General features: G+C 39.6%; 1 protein-coding gene across 8 annotated transcripts in view; it reads right to left on the reverse strand.

Moving 5' to 3' along the window:
* Window positions 1-16731, reverse strand: part of GRIA4 (glutamate ionotropic receptor AMPA type subunit 4) — a 552658-nt gene that overhangs the window by 25205 nt on the left and 510722 nt on the right. For all 8 annotated transcript variants that reach the window (XM_075337446.1, XM_075337445.1, XM_075337452.1 and 5 more), the window contains one exon: window positions 14742-14989. In XM_075337446.1, the coding sequence (XP_075193561.1) occupies window positions 14742-14989 (248 nt within the window). The remainder of the gene's footprint in view (window positions 1-14741; window positions 14990-16731) is intronic.

Raw genomic sequence — 16731 nt, forward strand, 5'->3', positions numbered from 1 at the left:
TTGGAGGTGTGCTTTGGGTCATTGTCCTGTTGTAGGATGAAATAGCTCCAATCAAGCGCTGTCCACAGGGTATGGCATGGCATTGCAAAATGTAGTGATAGCCTTCCGTATTCAAAATGCCTTTTACCTTGTACAAATCTCCCACTTTAACAGCACCAAAGCAACCCCAGACCATCACATTACCTCCATCATGCTTGACAGATGGCGTCAGGCACTCTTCCAGCATCTTTTCAGTTGTTCTGCGTCTCACAAATGTTCTTCTGTGTGATCCAAACACCTCAAACTTCGACTTGTCTGTCCATAACACGTTTTCCAATCTTCCTCTGTCCAATGTCTGTGTTCTTTTGCCCATATTAATCTTTTCCTTTTATTAGCCAGTCTCAGATATGGCTTTTTCTTTGCCACTCTGCCCTGAAGGCCAGCATCCCGGAGTCGCCTCTTCCCTTTAGACAATGACACTGGCGTTTTGCGGGTTCTATTTAATGAAGCTGCCAGTTGAGGACCTGTGAGGTGTCGATTTCTCTAACTAGAGACTCTAATGTACTTGTCTTGTTGCTCAGTTGTGCAGAGTGGCCTCCCACTTCTCTTTCTACTCTGGTTAGAGCCTGTTTGTGCTCTCCTCTGAAGGGAGTAGTACACACCGTTGTAGGAAATCTTCAGTTTCTTGACAATTTCTTGCATGGAATATCCTTCATTTCTAAGAAGAAGAATAGACTGTCGAGTTTCACATGAAAGTCCTCTATTTCTGGCCATTTTGAGAGTTTAATGGAATCACCAAATTTAATGCTCCAGATTCTCAACTAGCTCAAAGGAAGGTCAGTTTTATAGCTTCTCTTATCAGCAAAACTGTTTTCAGCTGTACTAAAAAACTTGCACAAGGGTTTTCAAGGGATTTCTAAACATCCATTGGCCTTCTAACACAATTAGCAAACACAATGTACCATTAGAACACTGGAGTGGTGGTTGTTAGAAATGAGCCTCTATACATCTATATAGATATTACATTAAAAACTAGACGTTTGCAGCTAGAATAGTCATTTACTATTTCTGTTTAATTTAATGTTAGCTTCATTGAAAAAAAAGTGTTTTTCTTTAAAAAATAAGGAAATATCTAAGTGACCCTAAACTTTTGAACTGTAGTGTATCTTATAAATGACCTGTTAATTAGGAGAGGATCTGTCCACAACACCTTTCAGGTGTTAGATAATTTACTTGACAACTGTCCCACGTCTTTTTGGGGAGAAGAAAGAAGCTGTACACCATCCCTTCAATATACAGTAACAAGCAAAAGGGTAACAATGTTTTCGACTTTTGACTTTCAGACTCCATATCTCACCATGCACTACAGCTTTGAGCGTGAGACTACCATCATTTTATAGACAATTTTCTTTACAATCTCATACATAAATTTGACTTGCAACTATTTAGCATATTATTAGTTATGCAGTTTCTTGTCATGCAACTGCATTGTTACTGTTTTGCTTTTTAAAAATCTAAATTTTTATTTTTTTATTTGGTGAGCATTTTATAAATCCACATTTGGCTTTCAACACTGCCTAATTCCTTTTGGGCTTGCTCTTGATCATAATCAAGCATGTCTCATCTGAAATCTGATCCCAGGTTTCTTCTACAAATTCCCAAAGTTGGTGCATACTGGGAGACTCACTTTGGTTTATATATATATATAGCTTTTTCATCAATTCTACCCACCAGTTTTCAATTGGGCTGAGATCTGTGGACTGTGGGTGCCAATCCAGTATCTCTATTTCATTGTCATTGAAGCATTTCTTCGCCAATCTCAACATATGCTTCGGGTCGTTGTCCTGCTGGAACACTGTGTCAACCTTTTCATACCCATAGTATTTGAGTATACAAATTAACTTGGCTTGTAGGATATTCACATATACCAGAGCATTGAGATCCCCATTAATACTGGTCAACAATCCAATTGTCTTTGGCTGTGAAAAAACCCATATCATCAAACTTCCTCCATTGAACTTGACAGTTTCTTCAATTTTTCTAGCCATTAGTCCATGTTACCCCTGTTTTTTCCAGACCCATTTGCACCCATCGGGGGATAATTTATTTACTTTTATCTAATCATTTCAAGTCACCCGTTTCCAATCTTCTCCTGTCCACTTTTCGTACTTTTTTGCAAACTCAATCCAACGCTATTTATGATGAGGTTGAGGCTTATTCACCTTTTTTTGGGCCACCATTCCAGACTTGTGCAATATGTGTCGCATGGTGCATGCATGGACATCCGTGATCTCACTATTACACAGCATACAACGCACTTCGACTGAAGTATTTGTCACGCCGATACTGATAGACTTTGTGATGAACGAGCTTGCTGTTTTGCCAGGTTGTCCACCTCTTTGCCAAACTGCATCATGTAAGCACCATCCATTCAAAAGCAATTTTCTTGGCTGAGAGACAACTATGGATGAGCTGAAAGATGCTGTTACTCTTGGCTTGGGAAATCTTCTTTTTGGCTGCTCCTTGATTTAAACCAGTGACGTTCACTTGGGAATGAACCTAATAACATATTAAACTATTAGGAAATGTGAGATCAGGTTTGTAATTTGTAGTATACATGAAGAAATATTTTTTTTTCAAACGTCAGGAGCAAAACAGTAACAATGGTGTGCTATAACAAGAATCTAAAACAAAATAATCATATACTTAACAGTTGCAAGACATATTTATCTACAAGATAACCAAGATGATTGTCTATAAAATGAAGGTAGTCTCAGACTCAAAGCTGTAGTGGATGGTGAAATATGGAGCCCGAAAGTCAAAAGTTCAAAACATTATTACCCTTTTGCTTGTCATTGTATATTTTGCAAGAACATGGGGCATCTAAAACCACTTGATATTCAGTAGCCTATATTTTACTAGATGCCTTGATTCCTAAAATAATTTCCCTAAGGCTACAAAAATGTCAAGAGGATATGGCATAGATTTACATGGATAACTCCACCAAGGATTTCTTAAAAAATATGGGGCAGAAATCTAATGCAGAAACTTGGATTATCTACAGGATCCACATGTGTATCACCAATATTGTACTGATTAGAGCTAAACATTCCTGTTCTGTGATCAATTCATGGAAACAACAAACATGCTGTGTAGAGTTGTTGCAAGTCGATTCGCAGGACTTGGTCCAGGGGCCACATCGGTAATCTGTCGCCGCTGGATGGGAGCCCTGCGAAACACCTCTTACCCGATGGCATCCATGACTCATGTATTAATTAGCCAGCCTTACGCGACATCCCATGTGAGCCACACTATAACAATGAGGTTTTTCCAGGTCAGTTAGAGGATGTGGTTCTCAGGGCTCCTGTCCTGTGGCCACAGATTACTTATGTGGCCACTGGACCAGGTCTCACAAATCGATTTAGACTATAATGCAGTTCATTTTAAAGTACTTATGCATTTATTATTCCGTGTTGATTTTATCTCTCAAACGCATGTCAATAATGGACAAAATCCCCCCATTGATGACCATTGCTTGCAGAATCTCAATGGTTTCTATAAGAATACACACCTATAACCTGTCAGACTACTGAATGTGTGAATATGGCCTAAGAATAGTACCAAGTATTGTCTATCTAGTACAGACCAACCTTTTTTTTTTTCTTCAGATTTTGACAGTCTACATTCCAACTGTAATTATACAATGTGTCCACCCATATCCTGTCCACCGCTATTAACTTGAGAACGGTGACAGCTATAAGCATAGAAGTGGTGTCTAGGTATAGTAAAGTAGCCATGCACTACGCAATGAAACCACATATAGCACCACCTGGTGGAAAACAACAGAGTTAGCATTTTTATCTCAAAAACGGAACGAGATACAGAAAAAAAGTGAATAAAAAAAATTGTACGGCATCATCAATTCAATACGAATCGACACCTTGCATACAAAAATGCTATGATATGAAACCCATGACCCCCCCCAAAACATTGAATGCTGGTCACGCATATGGCGCTCATTTAACTTTGATACTCAAAGTGGCCACCATCAGCTGCAATGCACATCTGGACTCTGGGCAGCATACTGCACATTGTGCAATATGGTAGGTGACACGTTAGCACAAGCATCTGTGATACGTCGTCGTAGGTACTGCAATGTAAGGTGGAGGGGTCGCATACACCTGCTGTTTGATGCGACCTCACAGAAAGAAGTCCAATGGGGTCAGGTAAGGTGAGTGTGGAGGCCACTCCACGCAGCCTCCATACCCAATGACTTTTAGGAAGGTCTCCATGAGGTATCGCTTCGCGTCCGCAGCCTTGTGAGTTTTACACGTTCTAATCATAGCATTTCTGTATGCAGGGTGTCGATTCATATTGAATTGATGATGCCCTACAACTTTGTAATTCACTTTTTTCTCTATCTCGTTCCGTTTTCAAGATAAAAATGCTAACTCCGTTTTTTTCCACCAGGTGACGCTATAGGTGGTTTCATTGCGTAGCGCATGGCTACTTTACTATACCTAGACACCACTTCTATGCCTATAGCTGCCGCCGTTCTCAAGTTAATGGCAGTGGACAGGATATGGGTGGACACTGTATAGGACTGGTTTTCTTTTAGGACAAGTTGAACTTTATTTTGGTGCTTTTCTGTAATTAAATTGGGGCTTTTAAATTAAATGAAATTAAATTAGGGCTTTTCTGTAATTGTTCATATTCATTTTTATTTTGGGAGAAATGTCAAATAAAAATCTTCTTTTAATCACTGCTGATTGAATAATTCTGTACATTACATTTGTTGTTATGATTCTGGACATGTCAAACATGTTTACAATATTTAACATCTTATCTATTTTATCTATTGTAGACCAATAATTTGTTTTGCTTTATCTTTATATTTTTTACTATCTCCTATTTTCTTTATAACTTTTAAAATGTCAAGAAAGGGAATTTAATTTCTTATCTTTTAATGATAATATTTTGCCATTTGTCATTGGTATAGTATAATCCTAGTAATGGAGGATTTTATACAAGGGTTATCTACACCACTACATTTTTAATGATACCTAAATATATAATCTTCAAAAATGAAAAATGTAACACTAAGAAAATAAGTAATGGAATTATGAAGATCACAGTTTTGTCTTTAATACTGAAGATTAGAGATGGGCAAACCTGAATTTCGGTCTTGGGTATTAACTCAAAGTTTTCCAAGAAAACAAAGCTTAGCTGCTTTACAAATGTAAATCACTCTCACTATACTCGGTTATGCACGGTGCTCGGTCCAGTGCGAGCTGCTTGCAATGTTTGATCGGCTTGCACTGGGGGCAACAACAGCTTGATCAGATGCAGTGTTCATCAAACAAAAAATATGAAAAAAAACCCTCATACCTTCCCCCGGAAGTGTTCTGTTTATGGCTTGCTGCATGTGGGCAGAGGACCGTACTGCCAATCAGTGACTTCAAAAAGAAGTTCAGGTCAAGACTGGGTCCAAAACTGAACTTTAAAAAAGTTTAGCAGGACTGGCAGAACACAAACGTCCACGGGTCCACTCATCTCTACTGAAGATTGGTCTGGAGACCATGTGGGCAACCCCATTGAGAAGCCTTCCGAGGGATCGTGATCATGTCCCAGAAGCCATTTTTCAAGACAATAATGCCAGGTCACATGTTCCTCATGCCACTGTAAACGGCCTGCAAGGCCAAAATGTGCCAACATGGCCTGCAGCATATTCGGACATGTCTGCCATTGAGCACATCTGTGACGTCACTGGTTGGCAACTGTAAAGGGAGCTGTCAGCAGCGGATCTTGATGATTTGCATCCAAAATGCATTAAGTGTCACAGAACATTTCTCAGATAACCATTAATAACCTCATTGATAGCATGACAAGTCATCTATGTGTCTATTTCTGTGCCTGGCGCTCATACTTGATATTAATTAAATCAAGATGTTTTGAAAATTTGGTTTCCATTCATTTATAATTTGAATATCATAAACATGTCTATTGATCCCGTGATTTTCATAATTCCACATATTTTCCTTCTTGGTGTTGGAATTTCAATGTTGAGGAGTGTAAAATATACAATTTGGTCTTGAATTAAGCCTCATTTTTGCCAGTGGTCACTATGGGCTCTATGAAGCTGACTAAGGACAGAGTCTACATGATAGGCAGCAGATGCTAGCTTTGATATATAGCTGGCTTCTGCTTGTAACTGCAGTAATCAGAGCTTACTCCAATCACTGCAGTTTAGTAAGTTAAATACTGCTGTCAACCTTTAAAAGGAATCTGTCACCACATTTGAGCTAACATATTAATATGGGCATACAGGTTATAGAATGCTGAAAATAGTCATGCCTTTATGTCTCATATCAGATGGCTTCTTGTTGAAAAATAATCTTTTATTCCTTTATGTTAATGAGCTCTTTCAGGCTATGGGGCGGATGCTGCTCGGAAGATCATGCTGATTCTGCCTTTCATTAGCCTAGCTATAACCTCCCATCAGTGACACTCTTTTACTATGACGTCTGCTTCTTGCTACAAAATCCTGCACCTGCACCCTGTAATTTCAGACGTTACACTTTATTGTTCTGTCCCCTCTATGGGCAAAGGCTTCACATTCCTTCTGCGCAGGTGCTGGAGATCACTTCTACTGTGAGCAGATGTAGCAGTGATCTTCGGCACTTGCAAAGAAGGAACGGGAAGCCTATGGCCATAGGAGAGCGGAACAATAAAGTGTTAAGTCGGAAACTGCAGGGCGCAGGCTCGGAATTTCGGGACAAGAAGCAGACGTCACAGGGATACAGTGAAGCTGATGGGAGGAGATAGCTAGGCTATTGAAGTGCATAGGCAGGGTTATCTTCTGGGCAGCATCTGCACCATAGCCTGAAAGAGCTCATAAACATAAAGGAATAAAAGATTATTTTTCAACAATAAGCCATCGGATATGAGGCATAAAGGTATGACTATTTTCAGCAATCTATTACCTCTATGCCCATATGAATAGGTTAGCTAGCTCAAATGTGGTGACAGATTCCCATTAAGTGCATGTGGGAAGACAATGGCTACACTTCTGAGGGCCTGCTGAGGGCCCCTTAATGTCCATCATAATCCTCCTGTCAAGCTTAGCCTCAGGTTTAGCTTTTTATAGGACATCCCCAATTTCACTAAAAACTTCAACAGTAGCACTATGGTATGGCAGAAAATAGTATAAGCAATCAAGCAGTGTAAGCAATCATCACAGGTTCAAGTTCCCTTTGAAATGCCAGAATTGACATTTATGGTCTACGTGCTCCCCTTCTCCCCCCAAAAAATAAAAATTAAAAGCTATCAAAATGTCATGCATAGTCCAAAACTAGATGACTAAAAACTTCAGCTTCAAATGCTCACCTAGCTTCAAGGATGAAAAAAAAATCACAGGGCTCAGAAAATGGCGACCTAAACAAATATTTTTCCAAGGTTTTGAATAATTTGTAGAAGTCTGTAATCGCCGTAATTGTGCTAGCCTGTAAAATCATTTTGCGAGATAATTTTTACCGGAAGAAAAAAAAACCCCTCCAGGAACAATAGTTGAACTGCAATTTTTTTCACCACTTGATGCCACCTGGATGATTGGTCCCCGCTCTTCTACACATTATATGCTAAAAAGAATGGTGTCAATCAAAACTAAGCTCATTGAGTAAAAAACAAGCCCTCAATCGCTTTGTCGTTGGAAAAATATAAAAGTTGTAGCTCTTGCAACAAGGGGAAGAAAAAACTAAAGTACAAAACTGAAAAATGTCCAGTAAAGTTGAAAAATGATATATGTCTATCAACATCATCCAATGGGTTAGAGAGGAAATAGGGAAGGCCTAGCTGTATAACCGTAATTCATGACACAGCCTTCCCTAACAGAGCAAAATTTTCTTGCCTTATCCCGATTGTCAATCAACTGGATCAACATTTAAAACAAGAATTTTATATATGTACATAAGTATTTCTGTTTTTTTCTGTGACGGGCTTCCGAGATAGACTACAGTCATGGCCAAAAGTATGAGCACCATTGAATTTGTTCCAAAAAAGAAAGTATTTCTCCCATAATATTTTAGCAGTTACACATGTTAAGTTACACACAAATATTCCCTTTGTGTGAATTTGACCAACACAAAAAAACAGATAAAAAAAAACAAATTTGACATAGTTTCACATAAAACACCCAAATTGGGAAGGACAAAATCGTTGGCACTTTTCTAAGCATGTGATGCTCGTTGCAATGCACCCATGCCAAGTGACAGGTGTGGGCAATATGAAAATCACACCTGAAACCAAATAAAAATGTGAGTTAACTCAGTCTTTGCATTGTGTGCATATATGTACCACACTAAGCATGGAGAACAGAAAAAGGAGAAGAGAACTGTGAGGACTTGAGAACCAAAATTGTTGAAAAATATCAACAATCTCAAGGTTACAAGTTCATCTACAGAAGTGTTTATCAACTCCAGTCCTCAAGACCCAGCAACAAATCATGTTTTCAGGTTTTCCTCAAAATTAGACAGGGAATAATTCCATCACCTGTGTGACATTAAGGAAATCCTGAAAACCTGATTGAGGAAAATCTGAAAACATGATCTGTTGGTGGGACTTGAGGACTGGAGTTGAGAAACACTGATCTACAGAGATCTTTAAGTTCCTTTGTCCATGGTGCGCAACATAATCAAGAAGATTACAATCCATGGCACTGTAGCTAATGTCACTGGATGTCGACTGCAGGTAAAAAGTGATGAAAGGTTGCAACGCAGGATAGTCCAGATGGTGGATAGCTGCCCCAATCAAGTCCCAAGGAAATTTAAGCTGTCCTGCAGGCTCAGGGTGCATCAGTGTCAGTGAGAACTATCCGTCAGCTTTTCAATTAAATTAAATGCTAAGGCAGGAGACCCAGGAGGACCCCACTGCTGATATAGAGACATAAAAAGCTAGACTGCAGTTTGCCAAAATGTATATGAGTAACCAGAATCCTTCTGGGAAAGCATCTTGTGGGAGACCAAGATAGAGCTTTTTGGTAAAGCACATCATTATACTGTTTACCAAAAACAAAATCAGGCCTATAATACCTACAGTCTAGTTTAACATAGTGGAGGTTCAAAGATGTTTTGGCGTTGTTTTGCTGCTTCTAGCACTGGATGTCTTGCCTGTGTACAAGGCATTATGAAATCTGAAGATTACCACAGGATTTTGGGTGGCAATGTAGTGACCAGTGTCTGATAGCTGGGTTTGCATCCTAGGTCATGAGTCTTCCAGCAGGACATTGACCCCATACATATTTCAAGAAGCCCCAGAAATGAATGGAAACAAAATGCTGGAGAGTTCTGAAGTGGCAGTAATGAGTCTGGATCTAAATCCCATTGACACCTGTGGAGAGATCTTAATATTGCGGTTGGGAGAAGACGCCTTCAAATATGAAAGACCTGGAGCAGATTGCAAAAGAAGAGTCCAAAATTCCAGGTGAGAGGAGTAAGAAGCTTGTGGATGGGTATAGGAAGCGATTAATTGCAGTTATTTATTCTAAATGGTGTGCAACCAAATATTTAGTTGAGGGTGTGAAAAATGTTGTTGTTTTGGGTGTGAAATTATGTCCAATTTGCCTTTTTATCTCTATTTTTTTTGTGTTGTCCCAATACACACAAAGGAAATAAAGGTGTATAACAAAACGTGCAATTGTAATAATTTTTGGGGAGAAATACTTCATTTTGTGGAACAATTAAAGGGTGCCATGATTGTATTCCACATAATATTATGTCTGATGGTAAAAAACCCTTCTCTCTTCTGGAGATTGAACCTTTTTTCTCTAGATGAAGAGGATGCCCCTTGTTTTTAGAGGTGAGATTTTACGTGAAATTTTTTTTTAACTTATTTTTGTACGGGTAATTATTTTAACTCAGTTAATCTTTCTTCATAATTGAGGACCTCCATTTCCTTAGTGATGTCTGATGCCCACCTCCCGTCTATAATAGTTTTGTGCAGGTCCACTTATAATTAAATCGTGATCTTAGCTATTATCATTTTGCATAACGGACCGATCATCAATAACGTGTTTGTGAGTTACTTCATAGGAAATAGATTGTAGTACAATGTGATTGACTCCAAAGTCACCTCCAAATGGATTGACTTCCGGTCCTTTGGGGCCCAATATTGTGTAAGAGCCCAAGCCTACTAGAAGTCTCTCTGATTCCTTGTGAGTCTAGTCTGAATGTGTCCTGCTGGATAGGAATCAAGGAAAAAAGTTATGACTACAACTATTATTAGGCAAGCCTTGTACTTTTCACTGTGGCTCCTGAATTTAGGATAATGGGGGGGATTGCTCATGAAAGCCCTTGAGGTCTTCAAAAAAGTAACAGACCACTCCACTATCAAGTCTTTGATCAATGCTTTTTTTGCATAAAATATAATTGTTCATTGCTGAATTAATTTAAGTTCATGAGCGTAAAAAGAGGAAATAAAAAGAGCCAACACAGCATAATAATAGCAATTCATACCGGCAAAAAATGGTGTTATAGTTCTGGAATATTGAATTCAAATTTTCTGAATGAAAAGCCAAAATGATGAATAGTAATGTGTTCATAGAGAGTGTGGCGATAAGTCATTATGAGAGGGTTATTTAGCAGGGAAAAAGCCATAACCATATACAGTTTCGAAGCACAATAGCAAAATGGAAATGAAACAAAAACATAAAATTGTGCAGAGATTAAATGCTAATAAAAAAAACAAAAAAGTCTGATGGCTGGGCGACAGTTTACATACCTCAAGTGACTGACAGGTATGCAACATAGAAGACCATGTAGAAGCAAAAAGCAATGTAACATCTGAGCTTATTGATAATGCTTATTAAATTATAATAGTCCCAAGCGTCTAAGTTGCTAACTTGACAACCACCAAACTACCAATGTTTGTACGTTTTGTAATTACTTTTTTTTAACAAATGCATTACTTCCCCAATGTCTCATCCTATTGGCAGGGATCACATAAAAGAAAGGTCATCTCATTTTTGTAGGTAATTTAAAGGGAATTTGTCAGCAGGTTTTGCTAAATAGGCTGAAACTAGCATGCTGTAAGGGTTAAGACAAAGTTCAGGCATGCCTGTGTTGTCACAGTCAGATCTTTTGTTTATTTGCTATGCTATTTTTAGCGGCCAGACACTTATCATTGCTGTTGCCAGGTCCCTTGTACCATGTTGTCCAGCACGACCCCTGCGGTGATTGACATCTGACAGTCAATGCACAATCTCTATTGAGAGCCTGGTGTTGGGGGGAACAGCTTCCAGCTCTGCTACACTCAATTCAGTGTTATAGTCAGAACGGCTGCACACAGTGATCTAAGATGAACATGGAGAGTTTCAGAATATCTTTGCCTACAACATGCTGCTCTCAGATGAAATAGCAAAAACCTGCTGACAGATCCCCTTTAAAGCTGGGGTCACATTTGCGAGTGACTCACGTGAGTCTCACATCTCATCACCTGGCACCGCCGCACACTCTCCTGATGGGAGCGGTTCAACTGCATGTATTCTATGCAGCTGAGAAGCTCCTGTCCGGAGAGCGTGTAACTGTGCCAAGAGATGCGATGTGAGACTTGCGCGAGTCATTTGCACGTGTGACTATGGCTTAAGGCGGGCACTGTTGATCGGTTACTTACAAAATACAAATGAGCACTGTCCCTTAGCAATTATTTCACGACTCCAAATCAGTCAAAACTCTGAAGAGACAATGTAGAGCACTTAATGCATTCAATATTACTTTGAGAGTTTCGATAAAACTACAGGAAACCTCAATCATATACAATATGTGTATTACTTAGTATATCTTAGGTGTTGCCCAGTTGTTTTGAACAAAAAGGGTTCACTATAAAGGGAAATAAATGTCTGACAGGTAGATAAGCCACCATTGGGATTGGGCTCTATTGACCTCCATTTTTTCACCAAGAGGAGAAGATACTGGGGAGAGCTGACCAAACATACTATATGTATAGCTCTCTGAAATACAACAGTGCAAGACTCGTGCTACCTTCAGGGAGTCATACGCCTGGTCTGGTTTCACCAGTAGAATTACCAGGAGGCAGAACTTCAAAGATGGTAGAAAACCAATGGAATCTAATCTATGTGCAATGTTTCAGGTACTTTGTCAAGTACGCAGATGAAACCGCGCACTTAGATCACAGGATTTCTATCAACCTTGGAGTGCTGCCTCTTGTTTATTCTTTGTGGTGCATATGTTTTGGAAACACTGGGACCTCAATCCTTCTGGGAATTTTAGCCTTGATATCAGCTTTTGAGCTTAGAGTTCTTTTCATATAATTGTTTTTCTACAATTTATTGTTATTTTAGATGGACTATCCCAAAGAGTGAATTGCAACAATTAATGGGCTTATATAATTTTCTATTGGATGGGCATTTTTTTTTTTTTGAATGGTGTGATTTACAAATATCCCACAATTTAGGACTTAAAGCGAACCAATCACCAGAATTTTCCTATATAAACTAAAGCCAGTGCTATACTGGTGCTATCATGCTGATCATATACAAACATTTAGTTGTCAGATTGGAGGTATAGTTTTTGAAATACAGGCAAGTAAAGTTACCGAAATGTACAGCTTTTTGATTGGCAGCAGCTTCCAAATAGCTAATATGTGGGTCGGGTTTTGTTATCTATTCCTGCCCCTGTCTGCCTCTCTGGCCTCTGTAGATGTTAGACTGTGTGGACTGCATTTCTAACACGCCTCTATCACGTGACAGAAATGACTCATACCTCGAATGACACATACAGTCTAGCATCTACCAAGGCGAGGAAGTAGTGATGGGCAATCCGGCTCTTTTTGGTGATCCGGTTCCCATGGCTCCACTCACCAAAAAGAACTGGTTCATTCGGATCGTTCTTGGCTCCCTATTAAATATGTGTTCACCGCAGGTGAACACATATTTAAGATTATAGTAACGCCGCTGAAACCGCGCCCAGCCGCGACTAAACCCAGCCCTGTCGGTCACAGCAGGGAGCCGGATCTTTGTGTCAGATCGTTCGTGACCAACACATCCGTATCAGGAAGGCAGACAGAGGCGGGAATAGATAGCAAAACCTAACCCATATATTTGCTATTGCAAATTGCAGCTGCTGTCAATCAAAAAGCTGTATATTTTTGTAACTTTACTTGTCTGTATTTCAAAAACTATACATCCAATCTGACAGCAAAAGGTATGTGTAGAATCCGTATGATAGCGCCAGTATAGCACTGACATTAGTTTATATAGGAAAATCCTGATGATTGGTTCATTTGAAAGGGACTCTGTTAGCACAGAATGACTGTTCAAACCAAGTACAGGCACTCAGTATTTCATGGTACGGCTAATAGTTTAAATGCTCATTCCTACTTGCTTGTTTTCCCTCTATCTCCGCTCTTCTCTGGCTCTATGAAGACAGAGTTGTCAATTAAGGAAGAGGGGGATGGCGATAGAGGGAAAACAGGTAGGTGGGAAGGTGTATTTGGTTGATTAGCCCCATCATGATACACCGAGTGCCTTTACTTGGTGTGAACAGTCATTCTCTGCTGACAGAGTACCCTTAAAGGGAACCTTTCATGTGATTCATGCTACTAAAATCATGGGCAGCATGAATCAGAGACCTGTTGCATGATTGTAGCCAGATATTTTTTTTCTGAAACGCTCTGATCTTGCAGAGAAAATATAGTTTGACTGTCTGCCCTGGGACCATATCCAGAGATGAGACGAGTTCAGTCCTGCCCTCAGTCAGCCTTTCTCAGCACTGCTCCAAGTGATCAACAGGTGTCTTCCATTGCCAGCTGGATAGCTGGCTGTGGATAGCGCTGAAGTTTCTGGTCTTTGGCTGGGGCCCCTGGCTGGATCTTCAAGCTATATGTTCTCTGAAATTATGCATTGTCTCAGGTAAAAGTATCCCTTGCTACAATTGTGCAGCCAGGCTCTGATTTAGGATGCCCATGTTTTGGGAAGCATGAATCAGATGACTTTCTAGTACTTCCCCTTATTCCTAATTTTGCCTGAGTTTTTGAGAAAACCTAGTTTGATGATCCAGCTGGGGACCGTAGCCAGAGACCAGACTGGCCTGACCAACTTTTTCTAGCATTTCTGTAGGTGATTGACACGTCTTTTCTACTGTGAGAGACCTGTCAATTACCTGGATTGGTGCTTGAAAATGCTGCCTTTGGGTGGCGGCAGTCTAGTCTCATCTCTGGCTAAGGTCCTTGGTTGGTTCTTCAATCAATATTTTTTCTGAAATACTGGAGTGTTCCAGTGAAGAGTATAAATGTCTGAAATTAATATCCGGCTCTGATTCATGCGGTCTGTGGCTCGGCCAACATGATTTGCTTAACAGGTTACCTTCAAGTGTTGACAAGTGTGAACATTTATCATGTCGCTCACGTATAGTATATCCACATGACTGCTGCAGTCAATCACTGACCTCAGTGGTGATGACGGTATAGATGGAACAAGACCATTCAGACCAGTGTCTACAGCAGTCATGTGGATGTATTAAAATCTTATTATTAAAGATTCTAGACACAATGTCACATTAATATGCGTTATACATGGCCTTGACAAGGAGTTTTGGATAAGATGGAATGAGTTACCTGTACTTTGCACATACAATGGAATGGAGGGAATTAATATGTCCACACACAACACAAGAGAAGTACTATATCAGGTACATCAGGGAAGGTGGAATACTATAACAACACATCTTATATTGTTATACTATTCCACCCACCTTAATAGAGAATGCTTAGGTGTTGCCACTCCGTATCCTTTGGAATCCAAGTTTCCTCCAACTTTCATTGTGTCGCACGGTTTTCTCTGCTCGATGTATTCATTCATTGTGGACTCTAAAAGGAAGGCGAATTTTCCCTTTGATTTTCGGACACGGGCCACTCCTTCTGCTGTTGTTTTGGTGAATACTGATGGTTCTGCTGATTTCATGTAGGTCCACATCTTTTCGTAAACAGCTATTTTTGATCTCTGACAAGTAAAAATATTGAAAAATATTTTTTTAAAAAATGATAAAATAATAACGATGCATAAAGTTAAATATTTGAAATATGATGTTAGCCACATGGTGGGCCTAACAAAAATAATACACTTAACTAGACCCTAGACCTTAGAGCAGGACATCCATAGAGAACGGCACTTTGAGATCCTTCAAACCCCTCAACGTTTGGTGGAACCATGGAGTAGGTGAGGCAATTTTTGTAATGTGGGATTTGGCAAAGGAATTACTAAATAATAAGTGAATCAGTGTACGGAAGGTAGAAGGAGATGGGTTAACCTGCAAAATTTTGATTTATTCTTCTACGCTTTTCAGAGTATTGATACTCCTTGTTCAAGAATCAAAATTACTGATGCACATTGTGATTTTGGTTCCCGAAGAAGGAGTTTCAATACTCCAAAAATTGTAGAACAAAAAAATCACAATGTCATCTTCAAGTGATCATCTTCTTATTCCACATGGTAGCACGGTTAACCATTTTCCTTCTTCCTTCCGTACACTGATCCACCTATAGGGTCTGCAGCAGCCATTGTGGTTTTGAGTTCTTGTCCAATAGTAGTTGTGACTCACTGAGTGATACCCTGTAATCATTTTACAATGGTAACATCAGGATAAAACCCTATTTGTGTCTGTTTAACTTTTCCAGCAATTTTAATTAAATAATAAGTGACAAAGACTCATGCCCTGTGGGTTGCAATTGACAGGATGCCAAGGGTCATTTTAGGATCTTCTTCCTTGGCCCCCCTGACAGCAGCTCCAATGGTAGTTCCTTTGTAGGTAGTCCAGGGTAATGTTGGTAAAAAGTGTTATGAAGTAGTCCGGGATGGACAACTTACAACAAGACATGAACAAATTGATACATAACAAACTAACTTAGTCACAAACTAACACCAAATTTTGAATTCTAGGGAATCTGAAATTTTTGGGATTTCATCTGCAAGAGTCTAACAAAATGTTTGCTACTAGCCAGATTCCATTTTGCTGCCTTCTTTATAGGGTTGAGCAAGGGTTAAAATAACAAAAAACATTATATACTCACAAGCCCTACACCTGCCCTTACCTCACTCCAAGCGATCAAGTGGGATACGATCCACGTCATTACCATTACATGCATCACCCCCCATGTAACAGCATGGGACCAATTACAGGCTTCAGTGATGAAATGGAGCTAAAGACCGAGGTAGAATTCTGGAGAGTTGTGAGTTGAGAGAGTGGTGTAAGGCAAGCATATAATGTCTATTATTTTTTAACCCCTTCATGAATTCAATTTACTTGCTGAACTGAGTGAATCTGCCCAAAACCAAATTTCGGGACCTTTACTAATCTCTACCTATAACCAGCCAGATTATGGTAAAGATCAAAGCAGAAGAGTCTGCTGATGGTAATAGATGATCAATGTTATGAAATGGGAGGAGTTCTAACTGTAAGCCAATCAGATGGGAATTATTACAGCAGTAGGGGAGGAGTATGTTGACTTTTTTAAGAGGCGATGACCTATTTGGGATTATATAATTAAAGGGGTTGTCTACTACTAAGACAACCCCTTCTGATTTCACTTGTTTCCCCCAATTAAAATAAAAGACTCTGTACTCACTTCCCGTTGTGGCACCGTTCCAGCACTGTGGGTAATCACGATTCAGGGCTCACGTGACACTGTGACGTCACACAAGCCCAGCATCCAATTACCGGCAGCTTTTTTCTCCCCGCCTTCGGT

The sequence above is a fragment of the Anomaloglossus baeobatrachus genome, chromosome 2, assembly GCF_048569485.1.
Source record: "Anomaloglossus baeobatrachus isolate aAnoBae1 chromosome 2, aAnoBae1.hap1, whole genome shotgun sequence".
Classification (NCBI taxonomy): domain Eukaryota; kingdom Metazoa; phylum Chordata; class Amphibia; order Anura; family Aromobatidae; genus Anomaloglossus; species Anomaloglossus baeobatrachus.